The sequence below is a fragment of the Plectropomus leopardus genome, chromosome 5 (assembly GCF_026936395.1).
Source record: "Plectropomus leopardus strain MGB_pleo_1.0 chromosome 5, ASM2693639v1, whole genome shotgun sequence".
NCBI lineage: Eukaryota > Metazoa > Chordata > Actinopteri > Perciformes > Serranidae > Plectropomus > Plectropomus leopardus.
This window is the reverse complement of record NC_142180.1, coordinates 35,375,111-35,397,699: the sequence shown is the minus strand read 5'-3', so window position 1 is coordinate 35,397,699 and position 22,589 is coordinate 35,375,111. Positions and strand designations below refer to the sequence as shown.

At 39.2% G+C, this 22,589-nt stretch overlaps 2 protein-coding genes across 2 annotated transcripts in view; both read left to right on the top strand.

The window, feature by feature from the left end:
- The first annotated feature begins 1,983 nt into the window (after positions 1-1,983).
- On the top strand, positions 1,984-18,133 carry sap130a (Sin3A associated protein 130 a). Its single transcript, XM_042483701.2, has 21 exons — positions 1,984-2,109; positions 3,728-3,855; positions 3,939-4,204; positions 6,602-6,769; positions 6,864-6,990; positions 7,106-7,221; positions 7,311-7,435; positions 8,045-8,192; positions 8,286-8,376; positions 8,476-8,580; positions 8,715-8,856; positions 9,024-9,139; positions 9,328-9,621; positions 9,726-9,897; positions 10,945-11,043; positions 11,160-11,521; positions 12,610-12,855; positions 13,562-13,687; positions 14,995-15,098; positions 15,494-15,607; positions 16,679-18,133. The coding sequence occupies exons 2-21, from the start codon at positions 3,744-3,746 to the stop codon at positions 16,835-16,837; spliced, it is 3,192 nt and encodes a 1,063-aa protein (XP_042339635.2). The 5' UTR covers positions 1,984-2,109; positions 3,728-3,743; the 3' UTR covers positions 16,838-18,133.
- Positions 18,134-18,264: 131 nt separating this feature from the next.
- The window catches only part of myo7ba (myosin VIIBa), a 35,165-nt gene continuing 30,840 nt past the window's right edge, over positions 18,265-22,589 (top strand). The window contains exons 1-2 of the mRNA XM_088078085.1: positions 18,265-20,405; positions 22,155-22,192. Of these exons, the coding sequence (XP_087934211.1) occupies positions 22,175-22,192 (18 nt within the window). The 5' untranslated portion in view covers positions 18,265-20,405; positions 22,155-22,174. The remainder of the gene's footprint in view (positions 20,406-22,154; positions 22,193-22,589) is intronic.

Below are 22,589 nucleotides of genomic sequence, written 5' to 3'. Positions count from 1 at the left end.
CAAGGCAAACAACAGAGATGTTACTTAGGAAAATAGCCGTGGCCTGTAGATGCAAAGATAGTCACGGATACAGTCACTTTAATAATGGATGAAATGGTGGAACTAAAAGCCGTTCATCATAGTAATATCTCTAAATGATAACCAGAAAAACTGGGAATTTCCAGACAGAGAATCTACTGAACCACGCAGTCATTGACACTGTCACACGTTGTTTGACCGCTCACTGCATGACCAAAGACACAATTTCTTAAGATTTACACATCATGTAAACCCTCTGTTAGTGATAATGATGACAATGCAGGAGTCTGTGCAGTTTTGGAACGTGTACTCAGAACAAACTGCTCCCAGAAAAGTGTCTGAAAATATTCATCAATTAGGAACGCGCATTGTGAAAAGCCAATATGACTTGTCATGGTAGGCAAAGCACATCTGTTACTAATAACATTAACAATGACTCTGTTCTGTCCACGCGTAATGAGCCGGGACAGCGTGAGAGTGAGACAGCATACACAAGACCAGGACCCTGAAACAGAAGCAGCGCCATGGAATTACAGCCATCATTAACCCTTTAATATTATACACACTCAAAATGAGCTTTTCAGAATCAGGCTATAAATAATAATACACATTAATATGATTTTCTTCTTTCTTTAAGTTTATTTTTTAACCAACATCAGTCCTAAATATCAAATATTAATTCATTTTCTGAATTTTAACCCTTCAAATGCTAGGTTTTTGTCATGATGTTGTCACTATGTTTTTAGATGAGCAACATTGCAAAATTGATTGTGACAGGTCACTTAGTGGAAATACCATTTATTTACGCGAGATGTAGAACATGTTAAAAAATGACGTCATCAGGTGGAAAATAGTAAAAATGACAAATTCCAAGGCGAAAGCCCAGAATGACACCCAGAAATAAAACAATGCATGTCTTAATGCTTTAATAGCTATGGGATCAACAATTGCAGCTTGAATGGGTTTCTATGGCATATTTTTGCACTTAACAGTATGAATGTAACAATTTTGTTCACAAAATGTATTTAGGACTTATTGTAGGAACTGAGCTGCAGATTATAAAATAAAACAAAAATAAAGAATCTTGTCAAAATGTATGCTATATGTGTGAACACAGCAAAAATGATCCAAAAATGAAGAATGAAAAGGGTGTAAAATGTGCCAAACAGTGCATAAGGGTTAATTTTATTATTTACACCTTTGTTGTCCTTTTGTCACATGTCAAAAAGGCCTTTTTATTGATCTTCTTCAGCTCAACTCACACATTCTCCTTCAAACAGACCTGACCTGAAGTCACACAGTTGAGTCTTGAGATATTTCTGTGGTTTGCTGCTGCTCCCTAGTGTTGGATTTTAAGTAGGCTTAAGTAGCTTAAGTTATTGTCCCACAGAAGCAAAATCAGTTTCATTTTCTGCTTTTTTTCTCTTATTTTCTTATGTTCACTTGAACTGTACAAAAGAATGAGAATTTAAATTAACACATGAATTAATGAAAATAGCTCCGTAAGGTTTTCCAAAGTAAAAGTTCCTCTCATGCTGACACTTTCTTTGCATGTATTGCAGACTGCCTCCCCCGTTGGTTCAGTGTAATACACACACTTTTTCATTAATTTATTTTATAGGTAATCGTTAAAATAAAACGCCGATAAAGATCATCTTGAAAATGCCAAATATCCGCCTCAATAATCGGCCAAGTCGACAATCTCTAGACCGCCAATGAATATCAATATATTTAAAAATGTCCTGATTTTTAAAATAATAGTCTGCACAGCTTTTGGTGGCCAGCAGGTCGACTGCTAACAGGTTAGCTCCGGTGCTAACTCGGCTTTTTCCGTCGACCACGTGACTCTGCAGGTCGGTCGTAGCGGTTTCCCGAGAGTCCCCCCTCCTCCCTCTTTTGCTGGTGAGAACATTTCCGGAGTTCTGATTGGTCAGCGGTGCTAGAGTCTCTCCTCTGATTGGTGGACTAAAACAGGGCGGTTCGGTTCTTCTTCAGCGTTCTTCCGGCTTACATGTTGGGGGAAAAAAAGAAAAGACGAATGGAAAAATTGTAATCCACAAAACGACCATTGCCCAGTACCTCCGCGATACGGTAACGTCCACACACATGTTGGAAACATGTTTGTTTGCTTCGCCTCGTGAAGTTTACGCCGTTGTGCTCTTTAGAAAGTTCAGGATATTGCTCGAAAAGGCAAGCGGCGCAGCGGGGTTAGCATTCAAATGTTAGCCTGCTGCTAAGCTAAACTGGCTAACAAGGTAGCTTTTTTAGTTTTTCACATGACGGTACCAAAATTAAAAATCACTGTGGGCATTTTCTGACAAAATCGAAATCGCGTTTAGTCGTTTTTATGAAAGCAGTCAAAAAATCTTGCTTGCAGTTGGAGGTAAACTTGATATTTGATAAGAAACGATACAGTTGTTGTTGGGCAGTTTTGTCATATGTTATTAGCCTTATAACGGTTAACAAAGGTCCACAAAAATGTTAATATCATGTTTCTCACAGTCAAGTGTATTTGTAAAGGTATCCACTTTTTATCAGCAGCACTCGGTTCATGTTATCGACTTGCTCCTTTGCTAGCTGGTTACCATAATACGCTACATTAGCATGTTTATGTCCCCGCGCTGTCTTTTAAGGGTTAAGCTGACAGCCTTTTATTGTTGCAGCATTGTCCAAAATGTTTAATAACAACAATACAATTATGAAATGATTTTAAACCCTTAGATATATTCGGTAGTTGTTACATTTGTGGCTAGCAGGCTAATGCTAATAAGATGGAAACCGCTTTCTTACAAAAATAAAATAAGTTACAGCTTGAAAAACACAAAGCAATACACACTAAAAGGCTTTTTGAAGAAATGTAAAAAAAAATACGAGGGCGTTTTTAGTCTATGCAGAGAAGATATAAGATCCTAGTTTATTTTAGTTTGATTGTGATTGTGTTTATGTTTTCTGTAATATGTTAAATATGACCGAGCTTTTCCTTGTAGTTGCTATGTATTGTGTTGTTTTTATATACCTCACTATGACACTATACTATGACACTGACTCTCACAAGCTTTAAATGCACAGTTGGGATTTTTTTGAAGTGGGGTTGTATGTGGTATTTATCCGTAGTTTGTGTGTCACATACGGTACATGTCAGTCTGCATGCTCCCAGTTTGGAGAAGCAGGCTGGAGTCCGACACAAGAGCTAAGCAATGAACTGCTGGGGATGGGTGTCATTAACATATTTAATCCAACTAAAAAAAGGTGCAAGGTAGATTTTTCAGTCAGTTTTTAAAATGTAGTTTAAAAATAAAAATAAAAAAGTGTATGCTATATTGGGAGTATCTTTACTGTTTTATCTTTCTGTCAGACAGCCTGGTCAGATGGGGAAGCCATTTACGTATTCAGCTCCCCATCTGTGCTCTTGTCAAATCCACCAGACCCCATTGACAAAAACAGTAATTTAAGCTTGCTGAACACTGGAGCTGCTGGTCTACTGCTGCTTTAATCAGTTAGTTAGTCAGTTTTCTTATGCGACTTTGGTTAATACAAACTAAGCCCTCGAAGCACCAAAGTCACACAACAACACAAAGTAACTGATCGAGGCAGTGGTAGACCAGCAGCTCCAGTGTTCAGCGATGTTAAATCACTGTTTTTGACAATGGACTTCAGTCTTCAGTATATATGCCACTGAAATTAATGTACGATCTTGACACTATTTTAGGTCATAATTAGTTAAAATGAGCTCCCAGCAATTCCCCCGACATGGGCTGCCTGCCTCCAGCGGGGGAGCACCTCAGATCCCAGCTGCTGGAAACCTGGTGTCTGTCAACCAGCCGTCAAATCCACCAGGTAACTCACTGACACTGAAGTGACTCAGTTTATTTCATGTGTGGTGAAGAAGTAGATGTTAAATTAAACTGTTTTTCCCTTAGCTGGTGCAGATGCAGACAGCAGTCGAGATGCTGACCACGGGCCGCAGGATCATCCACCTGCCGGGGGCGGCACAACCTTGGCGTTCAGAGATGACAAGCAGGAGACCATGGTGGTCCGACCTTACCCACAAGTACAGACGCACGGCCAGCCACAAGCTGCTCCGCAAACCGTGCCCATCCAGCCCGGCACGCCTGTGACTGTACCTGCCTCCTCTGTCCACCTCCCACAGGGACAGCCCGCAGTCCTCACCGAGGGACAGATGAAGGTGATGATTATTACCTGTGACAGTTATAAGCTTTGTTTACATGGTAACCCTCTGAAACCTGAGCAAAAAAATAATAATAATACAAAAAAATTATAGAAGGGAATGAGCAACTGAATAAGGAGTGGCTCAGAAATTAGCAAGAAATTCATAAAAAAATATGGGAAAATTACATTTAAAAAAGGTAAAAAACTGAAACAATTAATATGACCTTAAAAACAAAACTTAAAATTAATAGAATATTATATGTTCGATGACATATTTTGAATATATAATCCTAATAATACCAAGTGTAGTTTCTGAACTCCTCTCCATTTAAAAACAAAAAATGTAATGAATTTCTTAATCTCTTTCCATTTTTAACATAGATTTTCAAGTTGTTTTCTTGTCACCTTTAACCAATTTCTTGCAAGATGTTCATTGACTTTTCCTGATCTTGTAAAGAGAATTTAAACCTTTTTGCTCAGGTTTTAAGAAAAAAAAAATATTAAACTACAGTAATGAACGAAGCATCTTTTCCATCTCTAGTTTGAGTAAAACACAGTTAGATTGTACACAAGTTATCAAAGATATAATTCATACTGCTGTTAGAGAATAACACGTTGCTGCTGGTTGACGAAAGTTGATTAATTCACTCAAAGTGCTGAATCATAGCTGGCTCATGTAACCTTTCTGAAGATGAAAGCTCTGATTGTTGGGATGAGTCAGGGCTAATAAGAGACCAGCAGTCTGTGCTGATAATCTTCAATTTTGAAACGATTCATGATGCAACATTTTGCTCTCCTCTTACCACCCTCGTCCCTCCACACAGAGTAGGAGATGCACAGCGTCAAAAGGCTATGTCTGTTTGGGCTTGATTAGTGTCAGCTGGTCCAACACTGAAATCTGAGATCAAACTGGGCAGAAGCCAGTGACCAGTTAGCTCAAGAGGAGGGACAATGGGATGACCAGTGTAGCTGCTCCCTCTAGTTCACCCAAAGACATAAGGCATGTCTCTCGTTTTACATGTTTTTATGACACAAGCATGCGGTCACACATGTTGTCATGTTGTCAGTCACACTGTCAGAACTAAAGTCACAAAATATGATTAATACAGAAAGTCTCAAAGAATATTGAGAACAAATTCTGCTGCCTCATTAGTGTAAATAATCAAATTAGAAAATTAAATTCGAAAAAATCAAATTAGAAAAAATAAAACTTTGTACCTCATTGGCCACTCTAACTTAGAGAGGAGAGCAGAGGCGGCGCCGAGCGTCTTCACAGTTCGTGATTTTATCTTCACAATTCATCTTCTCACTTAATCACTTAGCTCACTGATCTCCACACTCCATTTTAACACTGTGCCAGCACCGGAGAACGGCCTGGCTGAAACATCATAATTCTGCACGAAGGGGAAAAAAAACACTTGTGGTTGTTTACATTTGTTTAACCCTTTGAAACCTGGATTGACATTACTTTTCTTGTTGCTTTTCACAAGCATTTAAACCTAAAAAATATGAACAACTTGATTTTATTTCTTTCAAAAACATGAAAAAACTTGTCATGAAATGTCCTGCAAATTTAAAAGTAAGTAAAAGGTTGCAAGAAAATAACATGAAAATGACTTCTATAAAAGAGAGAATCATAAGTGAATGATCAAATAACTAAAAGATATTGAAAAATGATATGTATGATTCTTCTAATTAGACATTATATATATATATATATATATATATATATATATATATATATATATATATATATATATATATATATACATACATACATACATACATACACAACATTTTAGATGTTTAATTATAATTATTTATTTATTATAATATTTATTACTTTTTTTCTTAGGTTCTTTTTCAGGTAGTTTCCTTTTTTTTCACTATTATCACGTAATATTCTTGTAACTTTTTACCAATGTCTTACTGTTTTTTCACTAATGTCTTGTTAAGTTGCTTATTGCCTTTTTCTCATGTTTTTAAAAGAAATAAAGCTAATTTGCTCAGGTTTCAAAGGGATAAAGCATCCTTGGCCGCCCTAAACTCAGGGTGCAGCGACATGCTCTTGCAAAATGGTGTTGGGGAGGAACTTGTTTTGGTGGAGCATTTGTACGTGGGGACATTAAAAACTGCTAAGTGTTTAGGTTGCTAGCTTAGAGATTGTTGTTGTTTTTCAACAACAAAAAAACAAAGTGTGGACATAGTTCTGGCCATGCAACACCAGTTTCACTAAATGATGGGGATTTTTAAAGTGGTAACACACAGACTGGAGGGTGAGGAGAATTCTGTCTGAGACAGGTGACCAATGGCAGGCTTATACACACTCTACATTTTTTTTCTTGCATTGTCCTGAACAGACCCCAGCGATATTAAAAAAAAACCCAGTAATGTAATGTCTGTCTTTTTTTAGGCTGTCCTGAAGTCACCCATGCCAAGCCGTCTTATTGCACCAGCACCAGCTTCCAACCAGGGTCACATCCCCATACCCCCCAAGGTGCCTGGTCACATTACCGTCACCATAGAGAGCAGCATTGCTCCAACGCCATCTATTCCTGTGGCAACTATCAGTGGTCAGCAGGTGAGTGAGTGTGCTGAGAGTCGGCTGTTAGTGTGTGTTATTGTCTTTTTGATGCTGAAGACTGAAGTTGTGAGCTGATTTCATTGTGTTTCAGGGTCACTCCAGCAACTTACACCACCTGATGCCGGCTAACATTCAGATCATTCGGGGCAGTGCCCCTGCACTTCAGATCGGGACCCCTGCGGTCCCTCCCCAGACCTTCACATCCCATTTACCCAGAGGTATGCATGTCATAAGAGCAGCATGCCAAACAGCGTGATGTTTGAAACAGAAGTCCTTTTACCACTCACTTGTAGAAGTGCATTTCTCTACATCAGTCTGTTTCTCTCCCTGTAGGTGCTGCTGCCGCAGCTGTCATGTCCAGCTCCAAAACTGTCCTGAGGCCAGCCACTGGAGCTAGTGGAGGCCCCGGCCAGCCCACCGTGCAGCACATCATCCATCAGACGATTCAGGTGCTCTGATGTACTTTCACCTAAAGAAATGCTGATATAATGTTTTACAAACATTGTGTTCATCATTGTCATTCTCCCACCGTCCACAGTCCCGCCCTGCTGTAACGACGTCGACAGCCGTGCTTCCAACTGTGGTGGCCCCCATTTCAGCAACTAGAACTCAGTCCCCAGTTATCAGCCCAACAGTCACACACTCTGCAGAGGTGGCGCACGGGTAAGTAGCAGTCCAAAAATGATTTGATAAGTACCCAAGTAGACCTGTCATGATTATAATGTTATCAACTTATGTCTGTTTTATCTATATTCTATCAGATGTTAGACACTAGTGGCCAGAGGCATCACTTGATTTTGTTTCTCATGGCCAGATTTTCTATCAAGTCTCATTACTTATTCTTTTTTATTGTTATTTCAGGCTACTCCTGTAAATGTACTAGAATGTTATATATGTATTCTTGGATATACTAACGGTCGTTAATTACCTTTGCAAACACACGTTAAATGTTTTTTCACTCTCTAATTTAATGGAAGGGTATTTGCATTATTGTGCCTACATTATCATTTTATGAGAGGCATAAAATTATTTCTGGGAAAATATATTGTCCAGCAAAAATAGTTATTGTAACAGGCCTACATGTTGCTTCATTCGATGGGTTATTTAGAGGCCCGAAGATGTGAAAATGTCCATGATATAGCTAAAAAAAGCCCAAAAGGTAATTAAAAAGCAAAATGTGTTTTTGTGCAACACTCCCATTCCCTCTGGAGTTTTATCAAACCTTGTCTGTGCCTGACTGATGCGCTAAAGAGGGAATCATTTTCTGTCCAGGCGTCCAGGGCTGACCATTCACCCTCCTCCGGCCACCGTCAGCATTCAGAGGTCTCAGACGTCCCGTGACACCGCCACACGGATCACGCTGCCCTCTCACCCTGCTATTGGGGCTCAAAAGCCTCAGCCTCCACACACCATGACACAGGTTATTGCTTCCTGACAGCTTCCTGCACAGATGATGAATATATTATTTCATAACATGACCTAAATAAGTGCCCTTATTTTTTGTTCCCCACAGAAGCCCATCTTCAGTCCTGTGACACCAGTAGCTGCAGCAACTGTGGCCCCAATTGTTGCCACTAACACTGTGCCATCAACAACCACAATAGGTATTATAACTTTTTCCTGTATTAATGTCTACAAGGAAGTCACAAAACTTTTTAATGTTTGACCAAAGAAACAAAAAATTGCAATTTCTTTGTGTCTAGGCTCTGTGCCACATACCCAAATGACCAGTAACACTATTGTCACCATGACGATGGCCTCACACTCCTCTCATGCTACAGCCGTGACCACCTCCACCATCCCCGTTGGTGAGTTGGCTGTTTGGTCTCTTTAGTTGGAACACTGCTGAGTGCTTTATAAGCAGGAGGCGTTATTTTGATCCGATTTTATGATGTGTTTTAATTCATCCTTTTTCTTAATCGTTCCTCTGTGTTGTTTACAGCTAAAGTGGTCCCTCAGCCCATCGCCCACTCTTCATCCCGTGTGCAGCCCGACTACCCCGGAGAGAGAACCAACCTCATCCCCATCCCAGGTCATCGGTCGTCTCCGAACCCCGTCACCATGGAGGCCAGAAGTGACAACAGGTGAGCACACTTTGTTGTAGTCTGACTCATTGACACGTCTATACCAGGAGAAAACAAGCATCCATGAAATGGGCAATTTGTTGTTAATAAAGATAAGTTTGATATCTGATGTAATTAATTGAGATAATGATGAGTGTTGCATTAATATTGTCTATTTTCTTTTGAAGGCCTTCTGTTCCTGTGCAGTTCCAGTATTTCCTGCCGGCTTACTCCTCGTCGTATCCTCTGACACACACCTACACGCCCATCAGCAGCTCTGTATCTACCATCCGCCAGTATCCCGGTAAGCTCTGCTAACCAATATTTTTTTAAGGGAAGTCACAAGTAAACTTATTGTTTGTCTAGATATATAAAAGCTTGGACTGTGACCAATTGAAACCAAGTATGCTGAACAACATGCTTGTGAGACGTGAAACCTGTCATTTCTTAGCACACAGATCTAATTTGAATTGTATTTTCCCTCCCAATAAGTTACTCCTCAAGCTCCAAGCTCAGCACTGCCCACCCAGGCTGGAGTAGGCGTGGCGACCACTGTCCATCTAAACCACATGCAGCTGATGGCAGTGGATCGGATCGGACTCCCCTCTGCACAAATCAGCACCCAGGGGATCCAGCCTGCACCAATCGCTGCGCAGGGCATTCAGCCGGCACCGATAGGAGTGCAGGGCCTGCACACGTCTGCACCAATCGGCACACAAGGACTGCAGCAGGCACCGATAGTCACACAGCAGCAGCAGCAACAGGCGCAGTCTGAAGCAAAACCGGGTAATTACTAAATCTGTAGTGCCTTGTACTTGAAATGACATATTGTTGATCAGGGCTTTACTAGGTGTTTGGCTGTTTTTAACACATTTTTTTCCTTTCTTCAGGGGTTGTTTTGGCTGATGGCTTTGTAGCGAGTCCCATCAGCAGCACATTCAGCACCACCCAGCCGGTCGCCACCATGGTGCAGGCACACACGCAGGGAGGAGTAGGAGGAGCTCCCACCCTGGTCTCCTCCCCGAGACCCAGCATCCTCCGCAAGAAGCCCGCTAATGAAGGGTGAGTGTAACACCTGCATGTGAGACTAAAGGTCTCGTGCAATAATAGTAGCATATTCATCTCCCAGACCTCTCTTACCCTTTTTTCATAAGGTTGCTCACATGAGTGCTCCAATATAGTTTTAGCAAACTCTCTTAACTGCTCAAACGTGTCTTTAATTGCTTGTTTAACACTAATGAATGAGTATCACTTGATTATTTACAGAGTTCTTACAGACTGTGGTTACCCCAACTCACTTAAGTTAAACCTAATGTGTAAACAGTGTTTGACACCGCTTTGTACAGACCACAAGCACACGACTTTTTATTGTATTGAGGTTAGAAATTCCTGTGTTGTCACAACATTAACGCAGATGTGAAAGATGTGGAAAGACTGACCGGTCAGAGCAGTCTGAGCTTTTTGGGAGGGGGGCTTGGAGAGACAGGCACTAAGGTGTTAGAGACAGAGGGTGAATACAGGTGTTCCAGCACAGACAATATGAGGAAAATAAAATGTTTTATTGAAGATTTAAGCATGTAAACGTGTTTTTTTGAGATGCACAATATTGTTTTTTTTCCTGATCTATAACAACTCATTTTGCTAATAACCAATACCGATATTGATATATCCACTTTTTTCCCCACCTACATCAAGTGTCTTTTGTCGTGGATTTTACATTATATTGTGTTGGCCCACCAGCAGATGGAGACATTAAACAAATGCTTTTCAATGTATGTGGTATTCATTCATTGTGCAAAATAAGAAGAAGCATGTTTGCAAATTCCAATATAAATTACTTTAAAGAAAATATCAGCTAACACTCATGAAATGCTGATATTATCATGCATCCCTAATGTTTTTAGTAGGAACCCAAAATGCTAGTATAAACCTGAAAAATGAGCGTAATAGGTCTTCTTCAAACTGGGCTTTTCAGCGCCACACAGTCACTTTATTACAGGTTGACTGTAGCTTCAGGTTCCCCAAATAAAGTTTAGCAGAAACTGGTAAAGATCAAACAGGATGGTGAAATTTTTCCTTTTTACTAAATCAGTCTTACTTGTGTTTTAGTTGTGTTCGTAAGAATCTGATCCCCGCCCAGCCCAGTGAGCCCAGCGCTGGCAGAATCGAGGGTGGCGTGCGAGGAGCAGGGTCTCCCCGACCTGCAGGGTGAGCCTCTGTCACATTAATCGCATCACTGAATGAGTATCACTTGATTATTTATTTATGTTCATTATACGTTATGATACGAGTCTGTAACATTATGCTTTTGATTTCTCTCTCAGTGTGAAACCTAAGGCTGAGGTGCACATGGCAGTGGCCCCTCCTGTCATGGCTACAGTAGAAGCTCTGCCGTCTCAGGGAGGAGAGCAGCAGGCCGTGTCCTCGAACGCTCAGCACCTCGCCCAAGCCATCCCTACCATGCTTGCCACACCAGGGCCGGTCCCTCCCTCCCAGCCCTCCACTGTCCTCTCTGCCCTGCCAGCAGCCATGGCTGTAACTCCCCCAGTTCCCGCTTCAATGGCCAACACGGTGGCCTCCCCCACTCAGCCTGCAGCCAGCAGCACTGCCGCCTGTGCTGCCAGCTCTGCCTGCCCAGATCTGAAAATTAAGCAGGAGGCGGAGACTATGGACACCTCGCAGCCAGGTGAGGACATCAGTCAGTATGTTTACATAATGTTAGAAAAAGTCAAATTATTGTGTCAGTCTGACTAAAACTGGACTTTTAAACAAGTAACCTTGTTAATCTGACTCAAATCGGACTGAATCAAATTTCTCTAAATTGGACTACCACACCCAGACAATTCGATTGGAAGTCGAGCTTTTCAGTCATGTGCACACCTCAGTCAGACTGGACTCTGCGTTCTGAGTGTGCTCAGCGCACGCACCAAGGGAGGCTGCACCAGCCTCCCTACAGATGTCCCTTCAGATAGGGACTGTTTGTTATTTATGAGGAGGGAAGTGGTGTTGTAAAACAGGCAAGACATTAAAAAAATGTAAGCACTGAGGAGGGACTTGTGTTTTTAATTTTGGTGAGGGACATACAACTTGAAAGGTAGTATTTTGTATTTATTTTGAATAAAAAATAGTGACACCCCCCACCAGCAACAAAACGTAGGCTTTAGCTACCTAAAACCTTTACCAACACAACAGCTGATGGAGGCAGCGGTAAACCAGAAGCTCCGCCTTTCAGTGGAGTCTGGTGTTTTTGATATAACTGCCTCAAATCTCCGTCAGTAAGGGCTGTTTTATGGCAAGGTGAAGTGGGTAAAGTATTCTAAATATAGCATAGGCTACATTTTAACTAATTTAGATTTTTTTAGGTGGCTTGAGAATAATCAATGAAGGCAGAGTTTGCTCAGTGCAGTTTGATTATATGTATGTGAAATGTAAAGGCAGACTGCATGGCTAGGTGCTTGATTTTATACACTTGTGGCAAAGGGACTGAATTAAACACCTGAATTCAATGATTAAGAGGTGTGGCCCAGGACCTTTGTCCATGTAGGTTATGTTGTGACTAAGCAGATTTTTTTAGCCTGTTTATTTGCATTTTTTGCAAGAGGTCTGTGTTCTGCACAAGGTTGTAGTGTGAACATCTCTTGAAGTCTGCATGTGGTTGCTGTGTGCCTATCCTCAGGTTTGGACTAGTTGAAATTAATGTTAAATTATAAGAAATGGGAGGAATGTAAAGTAATATACACAAAACTAAACAATGTGTTTATCTCTTCTCCTCAGATCCCAATGCAAACCTGTCATCAGCCCCCGCTCTCACCACTCAGGCCTCCACCCTGAGCGCTCCTGCCACAGGAGATCTGATCCCCGGGGCCTCGCCGAGGAAGAAGCCCCGCAAGCAGCAGCACGTCATTTCAACAGAGGAGAGCGAGATGGTGGAGACCAACAGCACAGACGAGGAGAAGGCTCCAGGCAGGCCCATCACCGGCAGGGCCGAGAGGCGCGAATCTCCACCAAGGGAATACGTTGGTATGTAATGTGATGCCATCCATTGTCACAGAAGGCGGGTTTCCATTACAGATTTAATGTTGATAAAACACAATGTGCAATGACTGCGTTTTTACAGTGATGTTTTGCAGCTTGTCTCACATTAATAATCCAAGAAACATGGTGATGGATGTTCAAAACATTGGAGCTTTATTTCTGTTCCAGCCACTCCACTAGCCGTCATTAATTCCAATCGAATGCGACGTAGGCGTGATATGCGAGCGTCAGTGGAAAGACGAGCCCCTCATACGTGGCTGCTCCCACGTATGAGGGGCTCGTCTTTCCATTGTCGATTTCTGGGAGCTGGTAGTCCACGATTTCACAGACTAATTGTGGATTTAAAACTTCCAGATGATCCACTCAACTTCTGTCGAGTTATGTGATGCAGCTCTTGTAGCGCCTGCTGCATCATGACCGAGGGAGTCAGTTCCTACTGACAAGTGCGTAACCATAGCATCGTGTGACCTATAAAAGCAAAAAAAAGTGTTTCCATTGCAAGTTTTGCAAAATATGTGTTTTTGGAATCGCCTGAATTACCACCTCATGTGAGCGTAGAAACTTTAAAATCACCATGTTTCCGTATTTTATTTATGCAATTTCAATTTGAGTAATTTGAGGGTTTGGAAACCCGCCTGGTGATAATGATGATGTAATCTGCATTTGTTCAACACTTGTTTTCGTCTTTTAGATGAGGAAGGAGTGCGTTATGTACCAGTCAGGCCTCGACCGCCTGTCACTCTTCTGCGGCACTACAGGAACCCCTGGAAAGCTGCCTACCACCACTTCCAGAGGTACAGCGACATCAGGGTCAAAGGTCAGTAGCTTCCTGCTCACACTAGTGTCTATATTTTATGAGCAAATGAGAAAGATTAATGGAGGCTTTTTATGCCTCCGTGCTGGTGACAGCCGTGACCAGAGGCGTTAGGTTTTATGTCTCATTCTCATGAAAGCGGTATCTCAGGAACGCCTGGAGGGAGTTTCCACATATTTGGCACAAACATCCACAAAGGTCACTTTGACCTAACAAAAAAAACATTTTTTTCCATAAATCAAGAATTCATACACCTAATATGACAAAATGTCACACAGATGTCTGATAGGATAAAATTATGACGTGTTTTCATAATATTCTGCAAAAACACTTTTCTGGCTATTACTCAATGTAATAACGGGAGTCGAGTCATTTCATGAGATACTTCATTGATGACACTAATCCTGAGACCGCTGACGGTGTAGATCCTCTGTGCTGTGGGTTACGCATTGACGTTTCAGAACGTGTAGCTTATTTGCAGAGATATCCATATTTGAAACACTGTTTATTGTCATGATTACAGCTTTGTGTTGTATCCTGTTCCTCTGGTAGAGCTCATTGGTTTCACTGATTTTGAGCTTCTGGTGATTGTTTGTTGCAGCATTTGACAAAACTATCAGCTGTTGTTCACTGGAATCATAGATGTCAATATGGTGATAACTTCCATGTCACAATCGTTGAATATATCTTTTTTTACTGTTGAGTTTCTGTCGGATCTCAGCCTCAATGCCTGCCTATCACAATCACATTTTAAATAACACAGCACCGTCACACAAACCACATAAACCTAATGGCATGAATGAATTAATGGATCACTGCAGACGCTTGCGTAACAAAACCACTCACACACTTCACAAACAATTACCCTGCGTTGGGCATTATTTACTTTATTTTTAGGCTCACATATAAGAACATATACATACTAATAGCATCTCTGTGGTTATCTGAGCATTGATGCAGACTTTACTTCGACCTGTTTCTCTTCGCAGGAGATAAACTAAGGAAACGCACAACTGATATTGATTACACTATTACACTAATGTCTTAGAGAGCCTGAGTTACTACACACATTAATCAGCTCAACGCTACCCTTTTTGCTACTAAAATAACATAAATCTAAGTCACAACAAAAGAATGAGAAAGAAAATAAGAGTCTTTTAGTTCATGCTTAACACTTAAATTTCCTTAAAGTGTTTGCTCCATGTTTGATATGAGTTTGGACAGACATGGATGTAACCTGTAACTTGGCATACAACTGCGAGCCGCTATTTGTAGTTCTTTCTAACAAAAACCTTTTGCTTTTCTCTCAGAGGAGAAGAAGGGCAGCTTGCAGGATATGGCCAACCAGAGGGGAGTGGCATGCAGAGCACAAGGCTGGAAAATTCATCTGTGTGCTGCACAGCTCAGGCAGTTGGTGAGTGCTGACCCCTGACCTGCAAAATATGACTCTTTGGGATTATTTATCTTAACGTCTTCTCAAAATTTTAATTGATCCTGCTAGAAGCTAAGTTTGATTTGTTGTAAGACAGACAGATTACATGTTAGTCCAAATATATTGTACTTTGTTTTATTTTCAAGAGAAATTCACATTGAACTTGCTACAACAGTGTGACTACAATAATATAAAACACAGTATTGGTTAAAATTAAAATATTTTAAGAACCTAACCGCATGAAAGACCAAAACAGGGTGACAGCGGGCTACTTTTGTCCATTTTATCTTCACTGGTGTGATTCTGTGCAGAGAGAACATCGTCTTTCATTTTTTGATTGGATTTCTGAAACGATGTGTTTTTTATTTGATCTGTAGTCGAGTTTGGAGCATGACGTGTACAGCCGCCTTTCCACCCTTCAAGAAGGCCTGATTCCGAAGAAGAGAGCCGGCTCCGATGACGACCTTCACCGAATCAACGAGCTTATACAGGTACGATTGTTGTTGCAGACCGACACCTTTAAATATACATTAACTGCTCAGATGTTTACCGTCTCTGCTGTAGTAACCGTTTACTCACAGCACCAGAGACTGGAGGAAACGGTATGTGGCTTCACAGACGAGTTAGTTGAAGAGTGAGTCTTTCGCATTAACTCTACTTCCCTCTCTGGTGGACCAAACAATGCTTGTTGATGGAAAAGAGGTTACTAACTGCGGCGCAAGTGATTTTTTAGTGTTTGTTTTACTGCAAAAATCCAAGAGGTTTTATTAGTGGGCTATATTACAGCTGTGTGGTTAATTCAGATATAGACTTTCATCTGAATTAAAATCTTCGATTGTCTTCCAGGTCCAAATGTCTCACTGTAACATGCGATTATTTGAGGCCAAAGTGCCACACATTTTAGTTTATTAAAGTTAAATTTAGTTTTGCCTCTACCTCTGTGTCTCTTGATGTGTATAGTGATGTTACGGCTCTTTTTCAGTTATCTCTTGAAAATGAAAAAAAAGATAATGACTCAATCTAAATGAAAACAAGGCTGAGAAATAATACTTGTGTCACAAGATACTTTTTCTTTTTTACTCTTAGTTCTGAAAGCTTTTTTTTAGTTTTTGTTTATTAGTTTGTATTGACAGAGGAAAAACAATATTGAAATATTTGCGATGTTGAATTTAGGCAAAGCAAGCTTACTAATGTAGCACATTTCAGCAACAAAAGAATTTAAGGTGTTCTGCATAAAACATCAAAAGCATCAAGACTAGGTGCAAAAGAAACACATTATAAAAGGGTGTTTAAAAACTCTTTATGAAAGAACCAGAGAATCGAGAAAAATTAAAATATCCCACGAATAAAAGTTACAGTGCAGTGTAAGAAATTAATAATTACTTGACTTGATAAAAGCAATAAAGTTAAGTTAATACGTTTGGTTGAAAGTTTCACTGTACGAGTGGGATTTATAAGGTTAAGGAGGCCTGCTGTTACTGTTGCTTTCTCTTCCCAAATTATTGTTTTTATCAACAAGTTTTGCCTCCAACCGCTGCAGTAATCCTTGCGTGTGTCCTCAGGGTAACATGCAGCGCTGTAAGCTAGTGATGGACCAGGTGACCGAGGCCAGAGACACCATGATGAAAGTCCTCGACCACAAAGAAAAAGTGCTGAAACTGCTCAACAAGAACGGCGCCGTCAAGAAGTCCTCCAAACTGAAGCGTAAAGAACGGGCGTAAGCTTTGACCTCCTCGTCGACAACCACCGCCGCCACCGTGACCCTCTCTGGAGGGTCGAAGGAGCTGCTCAGAATCTGGTGCTATGATTTGCTGCAATACAATCGCACGCACCCTCCCTATCTGCCCGAGAGCAGACAGAGAGAAGCGACAGGACGGCTTCAAGAAGCAGAAAAACCCATCAGGAATAGGTTCTCATTCAAGACCCAACGCACACATCAAGCGTGGAGCATCGTAGGTTGCGTTAGAGTGGCCAACTGGACGGCCCAGTCACTGTTTCCCCATTTTTTTTTGTTAATTTTTGAACATCCCAGAGACCATTTTTACTAACTTAATTTCTGCCTCTTCTTTTAAGACAACGTTGGAACTGGCACATTGTGTATCTCCGATGTTTGGCACTAAATGCAGTTAAACCAGATGAAAGTTTTTCAGTTAAGGCGAACAAACCTGAGAGTTACTGAGCGGTCATTTAAAAAAAAAAAAAGAGTCCTCTAGTAAGATGTGTGTATACAGACTAATCGCAGTCGTGCTCTTTTCATTAATCTGTGCCTTCATTTTGTCGGTGTACATGAAACGGACGGGGAAAGCTGTTCCACGTGCTGTTGAATATTCTTAAAATATCGTCACTGCTTCCCCTTTTTTCTCCGAACATCCTGCACCTGCATTTTTCTATTTTTGATTGTCATTGTATGGGCAGTTACTTATTTTCAGCCACAGGTTTAGCTGTAATCTAAAAAAGATAATAAAAAACTGATGTGGGTTTAGATTTAAAAAAAGAACTCGAGGAGAAATTAAACATGGCTACTTGATTTAATATCCAAAAAATGCTCTTAAAGGATAAGTAGTGCCCTTAGATGGTTATTTGAAAGCGAGAACATACCACATACGCATAAGGCCAAGTTAACCCGACATTTGAACTGCCACGAATTGTCTACCTATTCCAAAGTCAATGGATGTCATGGTGATATAAACAATATTTTCATTTAGTTTCAAAAAGTGAAGTGCTTGAAGGAAAGAGAGCGAGTATCCTGGAGCGATCCCACCGCTGGATTGAATTCGTGTAAATCACTGTAAATGTGCTTTCGGTTTTCCATTGACCTGGTTCTTTCTTTTCAAGTTTTGTACTCGATGAAACATTTTGTGCCGTGTGATGTGCTGCCGCTTCATTTTGCAGAGTGTAACGATAATGACGTTATGAGATGAAGTGAGCCCGAGACATCCAGCTATTGTACATTGTTTTCGTCTGTGTAATTATAGTAAAGATACTTAAACAATACCAAATACACTGTTAAGTCTGTATATCACTGTGTTCACTATCAGTGTGTTTTCCTTTTACACTTGGTTGAAAGATTTTTTTTCTTTATGTCACTTTAATTTGTTTATTTCTGTTTTTTTTGTTTTTTTTATGGAAGCCTATATTTTTTCCAATGTGATGACAAAAAAATATTCTGTGAGTCATCTCAAAACACTTTATCAAGGTTATGTCTTTGCAAGAATGACTTAGGATCACAAAATCTTGACTTAATATCTCAAATTGTTTACATGGCATTGTAAAATAATGATTTATTGCAAGTAACGTCTCATGAAAAATTGACCTAGTATCTCAAAATAATGAGTGACTATGTTGAGATACTTGAATCATATAAAGAAGTTCATTATGTTTTATAGTCATAATTTTGAGAAAGTTCCTCAATTTGAGATACGAAGTCATTATCTAAAGTTTCTTATTCTGAATTAGTCATTATTTAGAGAAAGTTGATAATTTTGAGAAATAGAGGTCATTCTTTTGAGAATTTGTCTCATTATTTTAAAATGAGTAATTTTGAGAAAGCTTTAGATTCATTTGAGTTACTAAGTCCTTATTTTTGAGAAAGTTTCTCAATATTTTGGGAAAGTTTCTCATTTTAAGATGTCATTTTTAAAAAAAAAACTTTACATTTTAATTTGCGAAGTCATTGTTTAGAAAGTTTGTCATCATTTTGTGATACTAAGTCATTAGATTGAGATAGTTCTCATTATTTTAAGATACAAAGTCATTTGGAGAAAGATTCTCAATATTTGAGGAAATTTCTTGTTTTGAGTTGTCATTTTTGAAAAAACACTTATTATTTTGACATATTAAGTTGTTACTTTGAAAAAAATTCTCTATTTTGAAAAAGTTTCTCAATTTGAGACACGAAGTCATGATTTTGAGAACGGTTCTCATACTAAGTCATTCTGTCAGATAAGTTTAACTTTTTTTGAGTTATGCAGAAATACTTTGAGAAAGGTGTTTGTTGTAATGAGTTACACGATCATTTTGAGAAAGTTACTCATTATTTTGAGTTGCTTATTCATTATTTTAAGAAAGGTTTTCTTTATCTTGAGATAGGAGTCATTGTGTTGAGATAAATTAGTATTTTGAGAAATGTGCTTGTTATTTTGAGTTGCTCAGTCATGAATCTGATGAAGTCTCTAATTATCTGGAGATATTAAGTCACTGCTGAGATAAGTAAGTCAATATTTTAAATATGTCAATTTCATTATTGTGGGATATTAATTTATTAATGTTATTTCATTAGAGTTTTTTGTAATGACATACAAGATGTTTTTTTATTTATCACATTAGCAGGAATTACCTTTTATAATTTTAAATATTGTATACGGTTAAAAAAAAATGAAACCACATTCCGAAGTGGATAAACAGACCACGCCTGAAGACAGATAGTGATATTGCGAAGTTACTGCTTTACAGTATCATTAGCACTATCACGGGCCATCTTAAGGAGCGTGCTCTGACCCTTATCTTCCCGGTTTACTTCATTGTCTTTACATATAGTTTGACAGTATGTAAGAAAAGTCTCCAGTCTTCTATTCAAGCCCTTTTTCAGTGTTACACATTTGCAGTCCGATCTGTAAATATCATCCCGGCAATCACAGCTTGTTTGTGCTGATTTAAACCAGTAAGACCATTTTGCACATCTCCAGCGTGAGCTCAGTCATTCCTCTTTACTATCTGCTGTTTACGACATAATTGCCTCGAAGTACAGCACAGCGCGTTGGCAGAACTCGACCTATGATGACTGGTTTATGGAGCAGGAAAAGTGGCTTACTGGCATTTGGGTAATTTGGATTCCTCTTTGGCGTGATTTCTAACACCAGCGACGGGATACAGTTTTGTCAGGTGGTTGTTATTATACAGTATTTCTAAGAAACATAAGCAAAAAATGTATCTGTTCTTGTTGAAAGTTTTTTGATATTATTATTTTTTTTGCCATTGACAGAAGTATGTTTTTTATTTAGTTTATAGTAAATAGCTGAAGCCTTGTCTCTGCTTTGATTTTCACTATCCACAGTTATTTGTCTGTTAACATGAGATATTTACCAGCAGTTTACACTTATTTTGATAAAAAGTGTGGTGGTTGGTGACACTGACGTTCTACATTTGCAGGAGCAAAGTCAAAGAGCCATAAAGAGGTGTTTGCTGGGAAAACTCCCTGCTTCCTGCTTCACAGTCATTCAGGGAAAAGTTTCCCGAGCAGCAGCAGCAGCAGCAGAAGAAGTTTTTACCCAAAAACACAAGCATTATCAGGTAAGAGTCAACACGATACACGCATAACGACCGCTGTGAATCTGTCGTTAAACTGTCTAAAGTACGTCAGTGTTTCAAAACAGCTAATTTTAGTGTTTAATTTGTATTTTTTAAATGATGAATTTTAAATGTGATCTGATAGTGAGATTCTGTATAAAATAATTAACAGAAGTGTTTTGAAAATGAAAGTCATACTGATGTCAATGTAGATTTTTTAAGGTGTCCAGTTAAAATTCAAAGTCCAATGTTCAAGGAGCCCAAAAATGCATTGCAATTAAAGTTCTTTTTTTTTTTATTTCAATAACCGAACAAGCTTGTGAGATAATTTAAATTATATTATATCTTAACTGCATAAGTTGCTATGTATAATTTGAGTTATGGTCTACACTGTTAAAGCTCTCTGAGGTGCACTGAGTAGATCTAACTGTCACTAATACTGGCTGGGCCGCAGGTATTTGCAGTAGTGGAAGAAGTACTCAAGTCTATAAAACCATCATCTTAAAAAATACTTTACAAGTAAAAGTCCAGTCTTCAAAATGTAGATATATCTACCCCACTCAAGATATAAAGTAAAATTACAGAAGTAATATAAGTGAAATGCACTGAAAACGTCAAAATTTAACAAAGTTATTATGCAGGATTGCTTCTATCACAATGTTAGATTACTATAGAATATTATTCTGTTTTTATCTGTAAAATATATGTTAAATGTTGTAGTTTGTCAATGTGGTGCAAAATTTAGATAATTTGTTGTGGTTAGTACTATAGTACAGCATCATATCATACAAGATATGAAGCATTTTTATGTAAAAAATAACTGCAAGGATCAGATAAATGCATAGACTATAAAACACTGGATGTAGCCACCGTGACGTCATCCTGTGCTTTGTGAACTCCGGGTTTTGGAGCCTCGAGTTTGTCAGTTTGGCTGTCGCCATTCTGGGTTTTTGGAGTAAAAAGACCATATTTGGATGAGAGATGGTCCTAACCCGAACCATTTTTGCTAGTTTGGACTGAAAATCCAAATTCTTAGTGGAATTTTTAGTACAATCAAACATTGAACAAGACGTTTTAGGCAACCAAAACATTACAGTTCACTTTCATGAACTGAAAAAAACACTGAAATAACAAAAAGACGGTTATAACTGTACTCTGTAAATCTGTGGATTCACGGTGGTTAAGTTTCCTCACCAACGTTGTCCTCGTGGTTGCGACTTGTCAACAAACAGCACCTAATGTTACTAAAAGCGGCCATGCCCTTGATAATGTATAACTTTAAGCCTTAATAACATTTAAACGGCTGAGTTTTATACTAATTCACCCTCTGTTCAGCTGTCAGGAATGTTGAAATTATTTATAGACGGCAAAATCGTTTTTTGTACCAGGCTGTAAATATTTCTGCTGTACAGTCGGGGATCGAAACATGGGGGTCTAGAGATTTGCTCCGTTTTGGAGCCAGCCTCAAATGGCTGTTAGAGGAACTGCAGTTTTTGGCACTTCTGTGTTGGCTTCATTTTTCAGCCCCAGAAGGTGCTGCTTGGATACATGTTATGTAAGAAGTAGAGTAAAAACTACAATATTTCCCTTTAAGATGAAATGAAGTTGGAGTATAAAATATTATAGAGTAGGGATAAAAAATAAAGTATGTCAAAGTACATTACTTGAGTAAATATACTTCCACCAGTTTTTAGAATTACTGAGACTGGGCTGAATCCGGATTATAATGATACATTTTCTTTTTCTTTACAGATTTAATCCACGTTTCTGCTATGCTGCATTTGAGTAAGGTAAGAACCAGTATTTCTGTAATACACATAATTCTATACTTCATGATACGGAGATAGTCAGTTTCAAAATTCCCTTCTTTGGTCCTGCATTTTGATGCATACACATATGTATCACTTTTTTTTTAACCCTTTGAAACCTGGGAAAACTGGCTTGATTTCTTTCAAAAACACGAGAAGAACTCAATAAGCAACTTGAAAAGCAATGACCCAAAAATTAGTAAGAAATTAGTGAAAAAGGACAAGAAAATTACCTGAGAAATTAGAAAAAAAAGAAGAAAAAGTAAACAAACAATCAAGCAAAAATTTTAAAGAAAAAACAAAAAATATCCTGAGCCAAAAAAGCTTAAAAAATAAAATACTTCTCTACAGTTACTTGAACATCTTCTACAATGAAATT